This window comes from Macaca thibetana, chromosome 4, assembly GCF_024542745.1.
Source record: "Macaca thibetana thibetana isolate TM-01 chromosome 4, ASM2454274v1, whole genome shotgun sequence".
NCBI classification, from domain to species: Eukaryota; Metazoa; Chordata; class Mammalia; order Primates; family Cercopithecidae; genus Macaca; species Macaca thibetana.
This window is the reverse complement of record NC_065581.1, coordinates 35,609,411-35,622,758: the sequence shown is the minus strand read 5'-3', so window position 1 is coordinate 35,622,758 and position 13,348 is coordinate 35,609,411. Positions and strand designations below refer to the sequence as shown.

The 13,348-nt window shown below is 43.9% G+C and overlaps 3 protein-coding genes across 3 annotated transcripts in view; 2 read left to right on the top strand and 1 right to left on the bottom strand.

Annotated features, from left to right (window-relative positions):
* Window positions 1–10,625, bottom strand: part of BLTP3A (bridge-like lipid transfer protein family member 3A) — an 81,719-nt gene extending 71,094 nt beyond the window's left edge. The window contains exon 1 of the mRNA XM_050787543.1: window positions 10,348–10,625. Coding sequence (XP_050643500.1) covers window positions 10,348–10,391 — 44 coding nt within the window. The 5' untranslated portion in view covers window positions 10,392–10,625. The remainder of the gene's footprint in view (window positions 1–10,347) is intronic.
* The window catches only part of RPS10 (ribosomal protein S10), a 624,010-nt gene that overhangs the window by 236,842 nt on the left and 373,820 nt on the right, over window positions 1–13,348 (top strand). The gene's annotated exons all lie outside the window — the stretch shown is intronic.
* Window positions 4,988–5,706, top strand: LOC126952817 (histone H3.3C-like). Its single transcript, XM_050787872.1, has one exon. The coding sequence runs from the start codon at window positions 5,071–5,073 to the stop codon at window positions 5,479–5,481; it is 411 nt and encodes a 136-aa protein (XP_050643829.1). The 5' UTR covers window positions 4,988–5,070; the 3' UTR covers window positions 5,482–5,706.

The following is a 13,348-nucleotide window of genomic DNA, read 5'->3' as shown; positions in this document are numbered from 1 at the left end:
GTGATTCCAATACCAAGAGTAACAGCATTTTCCAAAATGGTGACAAACTCTTGGTAAAGTTCAAAACAATCTTCCCTCATGGTAGTTTCCTAAAATATTCACTATGGTTTAAAGCTGTGCAATACTTTGTGCTTTTATGTAAAATAGAGTTAGATTCTAAGTTCATTTAATCTATACAGTTGATTCAGCTACATAAACATCTAATGACATTCAAAAGTCAAAAAAGACAAGGGACAATCCTTCTTTATGTGAGATTATTCCATATACTGCAGGACATGGCCCTCTACTCACCAAATGCTAGCCACAACCCTCAATCACTGTGACAACCAAAAACAGTCCTTGATGAGATACGATGATCTAAAGGACCTTACTCCAAGGAATGGGGGAAAAAAAGTATTTTTTCCCCCTCTCCCCAGCTCCTTCAAATACAGTTCCCTAACAACCAAGACCCAGAACTTCATACAGTAAGTTTATGTGGCTTTTGCAGGCTAATGTAGGGAACTATTCAACATTACGTCACTATTTCTACTGGACTACACACTCCAAATTTCAAACTTAGAAATAACTGTTGGGAACACAGTAACACAGTACTTCTGTCAAGTCTGACTTAAATACATTGATTGCCATCAATGCCTCCACAATTTTTTAAAACAATAGGCTGGAATCCAAGCTACATATAACCAATGTACTCTAAAGACCAAGCATACATGTAAAAAGACTGCTGTGTAGGCAAATGAAACAACAGTCAATTCAACAAATATTTTATAAGATATCTAGGCCTAGCCAGGTGTGGTGGCTGTAATCTCACGCCTGTAATCCCAACACTTTGGGAGGCTCAGGTAGGTGGATTACTTGAGGCCAGGAGTTTGAGACCAGCCTGGCCAATATGGTGAAACCCCATCTCTACTAAAAATACAAAAAATTAGCTGGGCACGGTGGCATGTGCCTGTAATCCCAGGTACTTAGAAGGCTGAGGCATGAAAATTGCTTGAACCTAGGAGGCAGAGGTGGCAGTGAGCCGAGATCGCATATATATATATGCCTTATTTTTGTGACAAATAGATACTAACTACATACCCTTTACCTAAATTACTAAGATGTATTATTATTTTACACTTTAGTTTTCTGCTTTACTGTAGATACTGATTGATTCTACTGCTTATAGATACTGGGAAATGTTCTTTTCCAGTATTTATCTGTATTCAGCACCAGTACTTTAATGTGTGTTCACAACCAGTAGCAAATACTTGCCCTCACCACACAGAGTTAAAAGGTCCCTTAAAGATATGGGATGAACTGGATTTCCTTGTCCTCCCCTCCCTACAACCACCATTACTCCCCAAGTCTAAGGTTCTCCGAGTTCTGAATTTCAACCATGCATTCTCACTACATATATCTTCTCCCACTTCACCCACTCAACGCATCCTCAAACTCTCCCATTTCAAAGCAGCCAAGACACACAATCCCTGCTATTTTAGAGGACACACTACAGTGGGTATAGAGAACTCAGCTTTCTTTTCAGTAATCAATGCCATACTCAGATTATTCAACCAGGTTCTGCATTAGGTAAGGGTACCTAAATAACCTCTAATATTTTTTCACCCTAATAAAGTATGTTATCTTCTTAGACTTTGTATAAGTAAATCCTCTAAAGGACCAACCCAGTATATGTATTTCAGCTATTTCAGCTACGCTGAGGTCAAAGTTTCCTCCTTGAGGTATGCCTTGCCATGGGAAAAAAAAAAAAAAAAAGATAAATAGGAACAACTTTGGTTCCTTCTCTGCACAAGCATCAGTGCAAAAGCATTAATCTCAACCTCTCTGTACTGAAAGACTAAGAAATGTAATTTCCAAATATTTAAATGTCTAAAGAATTAGACATCTGGAAAAGTCTGGCATAACCTTGAAGATGATGAAAAAAAACAAAAGCATTATCTCCAAAAAGTAACAGTTATCTCCCTTAAGCTACTCTAATAAGATAAATAGTAATGGTTATTGTTTATGGAATACTTTTCCGGGACCAAGGAGATTTATACATTTCTAATTCCCAAAACATTATGCATTATTATGCCCATTTTACAGATGAAGAAACTGAAACTTGGAGAAGCTAAAAAAACTTGCTGAATGTCTAGCTTAGAAGTAGCAGAATCAAAATTCACAGCCACCTTTTGGAATCCAAAGCCTGGTTCTTTCTGCTATATTGACATGCTTCTCAATTTTTCAAAGCAGGTAATTTTCATTACTGTAAACCATATATTATGCTGTTGTATGTCAAATACATACTACAGTACTGCTTTGAAAATTTTATTGCTTTTAAATACTTTTTTTTTTCCCAGACAGGGTCTCACTCTGTCACCCAGGCTGGAGTGCAGTGGCATGATCTTAGCATACTGCAGCCTCAGCCTCCCAGGCTCAAGTGATCTGATCCTCCTGCCTCAGCCTCCCAAGTAGCTGGGACTACAGGTGCAAACCACCAGGCCTGGCTATTTAAATTACCATTTCTTTAATAAAGATAAAATGCTATGCTAATGGGGCAAGATTACAAAGCAAGTATGAAACTATTTCATTAATATCTAGGGTAGCCTAGGCCCGGCATGGTGGCTCATGCCTGTAATTCCAGCACTTTGGGAGGCTGAGGTGGGCGGATCACTTGAGGTCAGGAGTTCGAGACCAGCCTGGCCAACATGGTGAAACCCTGTCTCTACTAAAAATACAAAAATTAGCCAGGCCTGGTGGTGGGCACCTATAGTCTCAGCTACTCAGGAGGCTGAGGCAGGAGGATCACAGGAGCCCAGGAGGTGGGGGTTGCTGTGAGGCAAGATCATAGCACTGCACTCCAACCTGGGCAACAGAGCGAGACCCTGTCTCCAAAAAAACAAATAAACAAAATCCAGGGTAGCCTAAATATCAAATATTTAACAAAAACCCAAATGCCTGGAGAACAGGCCCTCCTTTCTCTTAATCTACGTGATTGTCATTTTGACAGAGGGCTGAGCATTACATCCAATCCAAGTAAGAAATGTTATAGTTAATGGTCAGAAATAACCCTAATTATTTTCATTATACCTTTGTAATATGAACATTACTCCAAAAAAGATCTTACGTTTTCAAGGTTCTGACATCTGCTTGTGACTAAAATTTTAAATACCTCAGAATCTAAAAACTGAACTGACAGCAAAAATAAAATACCTACCTGGTTTACCACAGACAAAGTGAAAAAAAAAAAGAAAGAAAGAAAATTAAAAATACATTCACCAGAATGGCTACAATGAAAAATGCAAAGCACTGGGAAGGATATAAAATAATCAGATCCCTCACACACTTCTGGTGGAAATGTAAATTGGTATAGCCACTTTCGAAAATGGTTTAGTGTATTCATTAAAGCTGAACATATACATATTCTACAACCTAAAAATTCTACCCTACATGTATTTCCAACAGAAATGTGTATATTTGTTTAAAGGACATGTACTAGAATGTTTCTAGCAGCACTGTTCATAACAGCACTAAACTGGTAAACTATCCAGAATTCCATCAACAGTAAAATGTACAAGTAAACTGAGGTATTACCACACAATGAAATGCTACACAGCAATGAAAAATAGAGTCTACAACTTGATGCAAAATATGGATTAATCTCACAAATGTTGCACTAAAAAAGTCAGACATAAAAGTATAAATATAATTCCATTTACATAAAATACAAAATTGACAAAACTAATCTATGCTGTTAGAAACCTGGACACTGGTTACCCTTCGGTGGAGGTAATGACTGGAAGGAGACACAGGGCAGGGTGGGAGGCTTCTCAGATGCTGGTAGTATTGTTTCTTCAGGTGGCTGCTAGTGACATGAGCATGGTCAGTTTGAAACAATCAATACATGAGAGGCATTATGGCAGCAGAGTGGTTGAAGAGCACAGCTCTGGAATTGGAATGCCTGCATTTGAATCTCTCTATCACTTACTAGTTACAATTTTGGGTAGGTTATTTAACTTTTCTGTGCTTCCTTTCTTCATCTATAAAATATGCCTAATATGTACCTCACAGGCTATTATGAGGACTAAATTGTCTTAAGATTTGTAAAGTGCTTATTAGCCCAGTGGGTTATTATTAAATACTTGCTAAGTAAATAAAAGTGCTTTATTCTGAAGCAACACAAGAAAATGAGAAAGGGAAACAGAAACACAGGATTTAACTATTACTAGAAAATGCATGAAATAATTATTTTGGAAAAGAACGTGATAATAACTACAGTCTAATGTAAAAAGAACATGACCTGGAAGCTGTGACTAGTCCGACAAGTTTCCACCTAAGTGGACCTTGGAAAAGTAACAGCCTCTCTGAGCCTGGAATTCCTCACTGTCAACTGGAGCCTGGCCCTGATGATCTCTAAGATCTTTGCGGCTCCTCAGTGCTCATCAAGGTGATGAATGGAGGCAGTCATCATGAACTAAGAGGGCTAAATTTGCAGTCAGGCTCTCTTATTCTCCAAAAGAAATGCTGAAATCTTCTATGCCTCTGAATTTCGTCTAACATGTTTTTAAAATATCTATCATGTCTATCAGCCGTGTCTCTATCACTGAGGTTCACATTTCCTGCCGTCATTTAAATAAATAATTAAGGCTCCTGATGGGTTTTTTAAAAGAGCCGGCTGGGTTTCTGTCATCCATGCCATCACAGTGGCCCGAACTTCTTTGGCTTCGTTATATAACGACTCTTTATTAAACATCTATTTATATGTCAGGCACTATAATAAAAACTTTATCCCAAATGTGCCAAAAAAAATCGGATATGTATTATTCTTCCTCCTTCTTATATTTTACAGATAAGAAAACTAAGGCTCAGGGCCGGGCGCCGTGTCTCACGCCTGTAATCCCAGCACTTTGGGAGGCCAAGGCAGGCGGATCACAAGGTCAAGAGATCAAGGCCATCCCAGCCAACATGATGAAACCCCCCCTTGGTGTTGGCAGCCACCGCCGCGCCGCCATCGCTCTCCAACGCCAGCGCCGCCTCTCCTTGCGGAGCTCCAGCCGAAGGAGAAGAGGGGGTAAGTAAGGAGGTCTCTGCACCATGGCTCCTACAAAGCAGACTGCCCGCAAATCGACCCGTGGTAAAGCACCCAGGAAGCAACCGGCTACAAAAGCCACTCGCAAGAGTGCGCCCTCTACTGGAGGGGTGAAGAAACCTCATCGTTACAGGCCTGGTACTGTGGGGCTCCGTGAAATTAGACGTTATCAGAAGTCCACTGAACTTCTGATTCGCAAACTTCCCTTCCAGCGTCTGGTGCGAGAAATTGTTCAGGACTTTAAAACAGATCTGCGCTTCCAGAGCACAGCTATCGGTGCTTTGCAGGAGGCAAGTGAGGCCTATCTGGTTGGCCTTTTTGAAGACACCAACCTGTGTGCTATCCATGCCAAACGTGTAACAATTATGCCAAAAGACATCCAGCTAGCACGCCGCATACATGGAGAACGTGTTTAAGAATCCACTATGATGGGAAACATTTCATTCTCAAAAAAAAAAAAAATTCTGTTCTTCCTGTTATTGGTAGTTCTGAACGTTAGATTTTTTTTTTTTCCATGGGGTCAAATGGTACCTAAGTATATGATTGCGAGTGGAAAAATAGGGGACAGAAATCAGGTATTGGCAGGTTTTCCATTTTCATTTGTGTGTGAATTTTTAATATAAATGTAGAGGCGTAAAGCATTAATGCAAGTTAAATGTTTCAGTGAACAAGTTTCAGCGGTTCAACTTTATAATAATTAAAAATAAACCTGTTAAATTTTTCTGGACAATGCCAGCATTTGGATTTTTTTAAAACAAGTAAATTTCTTATTGATGGCAACTAAATGGTGTTTGTAGCATTTTTATCATACAGCAGATTCCATCCATTCACTATACTTTTCTGAGTTGTCCTACATGCAAGTACATGCTTTTAATGTTGTCTGTCTTCTGTGCTGTTCCCATAAGTTTGCTATTAAAATACATTAAACTATTAAAAAAAAAAAAAAGAAAGAAACCGCGTCTCTACTAAAAATACAAAAATTAGCTGGGCATGGTGGTATGCACCTGTAGTCCCAGCTACTCGGGAGGCTGAGGCAGGAAAACCACTTGAACTCGGGGGGCAGAGGTTGCAATGAGCCGAGACTACACCACTGCAAAAGGCTGCCCTGCTGATTAGTGGCAGGACTGGAAGGTGAATCTGGCATGTTTGGCTTCAGAGTCCATGCTCCTTCCATTAACGATAGACGCTTGCCTTTCTTTACAATCTATCATATTTCTTCTTACTTGTATAATGAAAGATCATTAGCTTAGGTAATCTAAAACAAGAAAAACCTAATTTAGTGAAAAATCAATTTTGAATATTTTTTAAATGATTACTTTGTGTTTCTAAGAAAAGGTTTCTTCTAAGGTCTATTTAAATGAATGCTGGGCATTCAAGCTATTTGCATTGAGCAGCAGTCATGCAAACCATGAGTTAAAGCCTTTAAAAGACATTTATATTTCTTCCCTGCTGCATCCCCAGTGCCCAGATTAGTGCCTGGCCTAGGGTAGGCATTTAAGAAAAACATATTGAATACCATTCTCTTCAAATGTTGTTTACCAAAATACTCTACTACTAAGGAAGGTGCATTCCAACAAGATACTTTATCATCTGAAAAACTTCATGCCCCAAATCAGCATAATATGACTAACTGGTATATCCTCTCTGCTGTGGGCCATTCTCCTCTAAGTCAAATGGCACTGTCATCACCATCAACAAGTAACTACCAAACACCTACAGTATTTATTTAATACAGTATATGTTTATTTAACTTGGTATGCCTTCCCTTCTCTCTCTTTCCCCATCACGCTTGGGAAGCCACAGAGTCATAGTTCCTCCCCAGGCAGGCCAGCCTGTATGTGGTAAAGACTACACAGAGACACAAATGTCACATGTGATTAGGCAGCTTTTCCAAGCTAAACAAACACAAAAGCCCCAAGAGTTTGGTCTTTCCCCCAACAAAACTCATAACTTACCACCTCTTCCTGCAGCCCTGAAATTGCAACTGTAACGTGACCTCTTCCTCAGTCCCCTGCCCAATGCTAAGAAAATCAGAAATTTTCCCCAATGTCTGTGATACTTATTCCTACTTCATCTATTATTTTAAAAAGGCACTGTGTTCACCAAGGAATGTGTAAGAATATACTGCTAAAATTTTTCTTTACAAACTGTATGTTCAGGCTGGGCACAGTGGCTCACCCTTGTAATCCCAGCACTTTGGGAGGCTGAGGCAGGACCTCTTGAGGCCAGGAGTTCAAGACCAATGTGGGCAACATAGCAACTTGGTCTCTACAGAAAATTTTAAAAATTAGCCAGGGGCATGGTGGTGCATGGTCTCAGCTACTCAGGAGGCTGAGGCAGGAGGATCATTTGAGCCTGGGAGGTCAAGGCTTCAGTGAGCCATGATCGTGTCACTGCACTCCAGCCTAGGCACAAAGCAAGATTCCGTCTCTAAAAAATAAAAACAAGGCTGAGCGCGGTGGCTCACGTCACGCCTGTAATCCCAGCACTTTGGGAGGCAGAGGCAGGCAGATCACAAGGTCAGGAGATGGAGACCATTCTGGCCAACATGGTAAAACTCCATCTCTACTAAAATACAAAAAAAAAAAAAATTAGCTGGGCATCATGGCACACGCCTGTAGTCCCAGCTACTCAGGAGGCTGAGGCAGGGGAATCGCTTGAACCCGGTAGGTGGAGGTTGCAGTGAGCTGAATTCGCACCACTGCACTCCAGCCTGGCGACAGAGTGAGACTACATCTCAAACAAAACAAAACAAAACAAAACAAAACTCTATGTTCATAGGAGTGCACAGAATATCTGTGCACTACAGAGAAAAGTATACCAGAATTAGGTTCTGTTCCATTACCTTACCTTCCTATGCAACTTGGGCAAGTCACTTAACTTCTCTAGGCTTTGGTTTCCTCAGCCATAAAATGAAGTATGGAACTAGATCAGGGATTATTCACCTAGTTCCAGGATGCCTTGAGGGATTCAGGCATGTGCTTCAGAAGTTTATAACTGCTCCTTCCTCTGAAACTTATATAAAAATCACCTGTTTGCATATATGAATTTTTCCAGAGACAAGATCTATAGCTTATATCAAATTGTCACACAAATTGTGATCCAAAAAATAACCATACCTGTTTTATTGAGCACATACTGTATGTTAGGCACTGGGTTAAGGCCTTACATATATTCATTCACGTACTACAATAACCTATTTTAATTTTTAATTTTGTGGGTACACAGTAGTGTATATATTTACGGGGTACAGGAGATGTTTTGATGCAGGCATGCGATGTGAAATAATCACATCATGGAGAACGAGGTATCCATCCTCTCAAGCATTTACCCTTTGAGTTACAAACAATCTAATTACACACTTTATCTTAAAACATACTAATTTTTTTTTTTTTGAGACAGAGTCTTGCTCTGTCACCTAGGCTAGAGTGCTGTGGCACAAGGCTCACTGCAACCTCCACCTCCTGGGCTCAAGCGATCCTCCTGCCTCAGCCTCCCAAGTAGCTGGGATTACAGACGTGCACCACCATGACAGACTAATTTTTGTATTTTAGTGGAGCCAGGGTTTCACCATGTTGGCTGGGCTGGACAAATAGTAGGTCTTATTCATTCTTTCTTTTTTTTTTTTTTTTTTTTTTTTTGTACCCTTGAAGTAGATACTGTTCTTATTCCCGTTTTAGAGAAAGTAAATCAGAAAGAACCCAGGCTCTTAAACAACAATGCTATGATAAGTGAGATCATCTCTAAGCCCTAAAATTCTGTGTCCTTTCAAATTATACAATTCTCTATTCCATTCTGCGATCTTTGGTCATGCCCCAAATGCTACTATATCTTTACACAAAACAACCAGACTCATGGAACATCTAGATTACTATTACCTGAAAAAGAATATATTACGTTAATCTGAGTAAAAGGTCCAAAGGCACTTTCCAGCACCAGCTTCCAATGTGCAATTTTTCTTTTACTACGTTGTGATTAACCAAAAGATGGATCTGGGTCTAATTACTAATTAAAGTCTCAGATCAAAGTAACAGTAAATAAGCTAGAGTGTCAGCCAGGAAAAGGGGATGCAGTGGCAGGAATAGCATCTCACATACCGCTTACCAAAGCAATGAGAAGACCCAGAAAGAAACATCAGTGCAAGCCTGGGTGTCCCATGTTGACCGACATCTCCCCTCACCCCTACCTTCTGAAAACCACTGACCACTGTGCCTCCAAGCCCTGGATCACTCTCCACTTGAGATACAAAGGCTGATTAAGGTATTAACCATCATCAACTCCAGCACGGAATAAGGAGTGAAAACTAAGTGAAACCTAGCTTCCAGTTTTTGTGGCCACTGGTTCTGACAACCTGCCACCGGAACACGGGGTTCAGCAGTCACTCGGCTACATCTGAAAACTGTTTTGCCGGCCAGCCTCCTCATGCCAAATTACTCAGAGACATAACATTGCTTAATAAAAGGCTGCAAAGCTGAAGCGGACGTTGTTGGTTCTTTTCACAGGCTGTCAAAAAACCTCCACATCTTAAAGGGAAGGTTGCGGAAACTTTATCCCCAACTCTCATGACCTTTCTCCAATTAGGCTGTGTAATGAAAAGAAAAGCAAAAGAGGGAGAAAGAAGTCCAGAGGAACGGCCCTGGGTGCTGGGCTTTTCCAAAGGTGATGCAACAGGGTCAGACAGAAGAGGAGGAGGTGGTGGGAGCTCCTGGGAAAGAAAAAACCAGTCTTGGTGTTGGAAATCTAAGGGGAAACGGCTTAGCAGGACTGGTGGCAGCGTTATTTAGAACGGGCAGGGGCACAGGATCTGGGAGAGGAGGGCGGTCAGAGGCCTGGAGGAAGGGGCACCGGCCCAAAGGCAGGAGGAAGCAGAGAGAAGACAGCTGGTTCGGGCAGGTAAGTGTGGGCTTCGTGGGGGCCTCGGAAAGACGGTCAGGGGAACACAGGATGACCTGCTCGGAGGTGTGGGAGGTGGGGACAGCAGGCCAGGAAAGCCCTTGAGGTGAGAGAAAAAGTCCAGGGGGCTGTTAGGGTGGGAAGAGACTAGCTGCACCCGCGCCAGGGCAGGAGGGCCCAGCGCAGGGGAAACACAGAGCGGCGACAACGGTGGGTGCCGGCGGGCGCGGGGTGCAAGCTGTCCGGGCTCGAGTTAGGCAGGGCTGCCACGGAGTCCCGGCTCCGGGCTGGAGAGAGGGAGACTGGGCCCGGAGCGCGGCGTCAGGGAGGAGGTCCGAGAGGGTTAGGAAGGGCCCGAGACCGCCGGGGACCGACGCTGGCGCTCTCACCGGGACAGGTGTTTCAGGATCTGCTTCTTAATGATCCCGGCCATGCCGGAGCCGCGGCCCGCGTGGAAGGCGGGTGGGCGGGCAGCTGTGGCCTCCTCAGTAGTGGAGAAGAGGCGGCCCCCTCACCTCGCAGCGGCGTGAGCACCGGACACAGCCGCCGCAGACGCCATGGCGCTTTCTCGCCCCTGTTTGGGCGCCTGGCGCTCCGCCACGATCCCACCCACCTGCGCGGCGCCGCGGCCGCCGGCCCAGAACGACGCGAAGATCGCGCGCCACCCGCCGGCCTTGCTTGCGGCGGCCAGAGGCGCTCGCGGTGAGGGGCGGTGGCGCGCGCAGCGCGGGGGCGGGCTGGCTGGAGCCTCCTCCCTCCGCGCTCCCATCTGCCTCTCCGGTCTGAAAAGCTTCTTTCTCCTCTGAGGGGTGTGCGGTTCCTTTCGCACCCGGCAGTCGCCTTGAAGCCTAGGAGAAAGGCGGGGTAGTTGTAATTTTTGCAGAAATTCGTTAGGTCATTGCGCAGCTCCCGGATGCCAGCGTCCGCCTCTCCTTTATTTCCCTCACACATTCACTGAGTATTTGTTGAGCACCAGCTGTACTCCAGGAATCAGGCTGGGGACTAAAAAGTAGTATGAAGGACCTCACAGACCCGTAGATGGGAGACGCGAACCAACCGCTGCGGTCAGCCGCGGAGGGCTTTGTGCTGCAGAGCTGGGAAGGGGGCCCCGTCACCCTCTTGGTGCCTCCCTTAGCCTCGGCTCCTGAACCGATGGGCAAAATATATTCACTCAAGACCTGAGCGGCGCACTGCGGAAGCACTCCCTCCCAAATATGGGGTCAGAAGAAAATGAGACAGTCAGTTGTTAAAATGACCTAGGACTTTAGAGATGAGCATCTTCACTGTACAAATAACGGAAACGGAAGCCCTGGGAAATAAGAGCTTTCCCAAGGTCACCTACTTAGGGCCACCCGGGACTAGAACCCAAGTATTCTGACTCCCAGTCAAGTGTTACGTCCACTCTATTTCATCCATACGCTTAAAAGTGTAACCCATGGCCGGGCGCCGTGGCTCACGCCTGTAATCCCAGCACTTTTGGAGGCCGAGGCGGGCGGATCACGAGGTCAGGAGATGGAGACCATCCTGGCTAACACGGTGAAACCCCGTCTCTACTAAAAATACAAAAAAATTAGCCGGGCGTGGTGGCGGGCGCCTGTAGTCCCAGCTACTCGGGAGGCTGAGGCAGGAGAATGGCGTGAACCCGGGAGGCGGAGCTTGCAGTGAGCCGAGATGGTGCCACTGCACTCCAGCCTGGGCGACAGAGCGAGACTCCGTCTCAAAGAAAAAAAAAAAAAGTGTAACCCACATGCCGGCGACACCCGTAGACCCAATGGCAAAGATGGAAAGATGACAGTTCTCTGGACTTAAGCCTTCAAGCAAAAACTTGGGGAAAAAAAAGAAAGACAAAAACCTCTTGAGACAGTCTTATTCCTATAATATTAGCTGGTCTGGCCACCAGCTAATATTGTATTTTAAATGTAGTCATTCATTCTTTAATATAAAACCAAGGACATTGAACCATGTCTCTCTGTCTCCCAAAACAATTGTTTCCCTCAAAACAATAACTCCCTAATTCCAGAGATAGTCTAAGCACGGTAAACCATACAAATGTTAAATTTTAAAAATAAATAATCAGGCCAGCCGCGGTGGCTCTCCCCTGTAATCCCAGCACTTTGAGAGGCCGAGACAGACGGATCGCTTGAGCCCAGGAGTTCGAGACCAGTCTGGGTAACATGACGAAATCTCATCTCTACAAAAAATACAGAAATTAGCCGGGCGTGGTGGCACGCGCCTGTAATCCCAGCTACTCGGGAGGCTGAGATGGGAGGATCCCTTGAGCCTGGGAGGCAGAGGTTGCAGTGAGCTGAAATCACCCCACTGCACTCCAGCCTGGTGGACTGAGCGAGACTGTCTCAAAAATAACAGACCATGCATTCCTATGCCTATCCCTTAGTCATAGTAAGTTCAATTTTCCCCAGAAGTCCCCAAAATACTCTATAAAAGGGAAGCAAATCATCTTCGGTCTGGGTGCTTTACTACTCACTCCCCTCCAGTAGGATTGAATATCATTAATTGTCCCTCTGCCCACCTCTCACCAGAATATATAACAGGGACCAATAGGGCCTATAGAAGAGGAGGTTTCTTGCCAATGTTATCGGCCATTATTACTTTTTCCCAATTCGGTCCTCAGCCACAGGGGCCTCACAGCAATTTTTGCATTTCAGGCTTCCTTTGCTGGAGCACCCCAGCAAAGAAGATTAGACATCTGAATCAGCTATGTAAGGCAAAACCTACCGCGTGCTCAGAGACTCAGCGTCCTCACTGAATGCGTCATCACGACTGGTGAATGAGTTATTTTTGTTGAATGCAAAAATTCGTGCTCTACAAAAATATGGCCTCTTTAGGGACCAGGAAATAGGAGAGTTGATATTCTCACCGACAGTATTAATGTGTTTATCCTGCCTTGCAATTCTAAGAATCTGAGACATATAAAGACAAAAGGAATCTGAAGCCAATCCATACATTTTTTTCGAATTAAACATTTTATATTGAGATGATTATAGATTAACATTCAGTTGTAAGACATAATACAAATAGGCCGGGCGCAGTGGCTCATGCCTGTAATTCCAGCACTTTGGGGGGCCAAGACGGGGGGATCACTTGAGGTCAGGAGTTCGAGACCAGCCTGGCCAACATGGTGAACTCCCATGTCTACTAAAAATACAAACACAAGCTGGGCATGTTGGCGGGTGCCTGTAATCCCAGCTGCTCGGGAGGCTGAGGCAGGAGAATTGTTTGAACCCGGGAGGCGAAGGCTGCAGTGAGTGATCATGCCCCTAACTGGGTAACAGAGCAAGGACTCTATCTCAAAAAAAAAAAAAAAAAAAAAAAACAGAGAAATAATACAAGTAAGTCCTTGTATCCTTTACCTAGTTCTCCCCAATAACA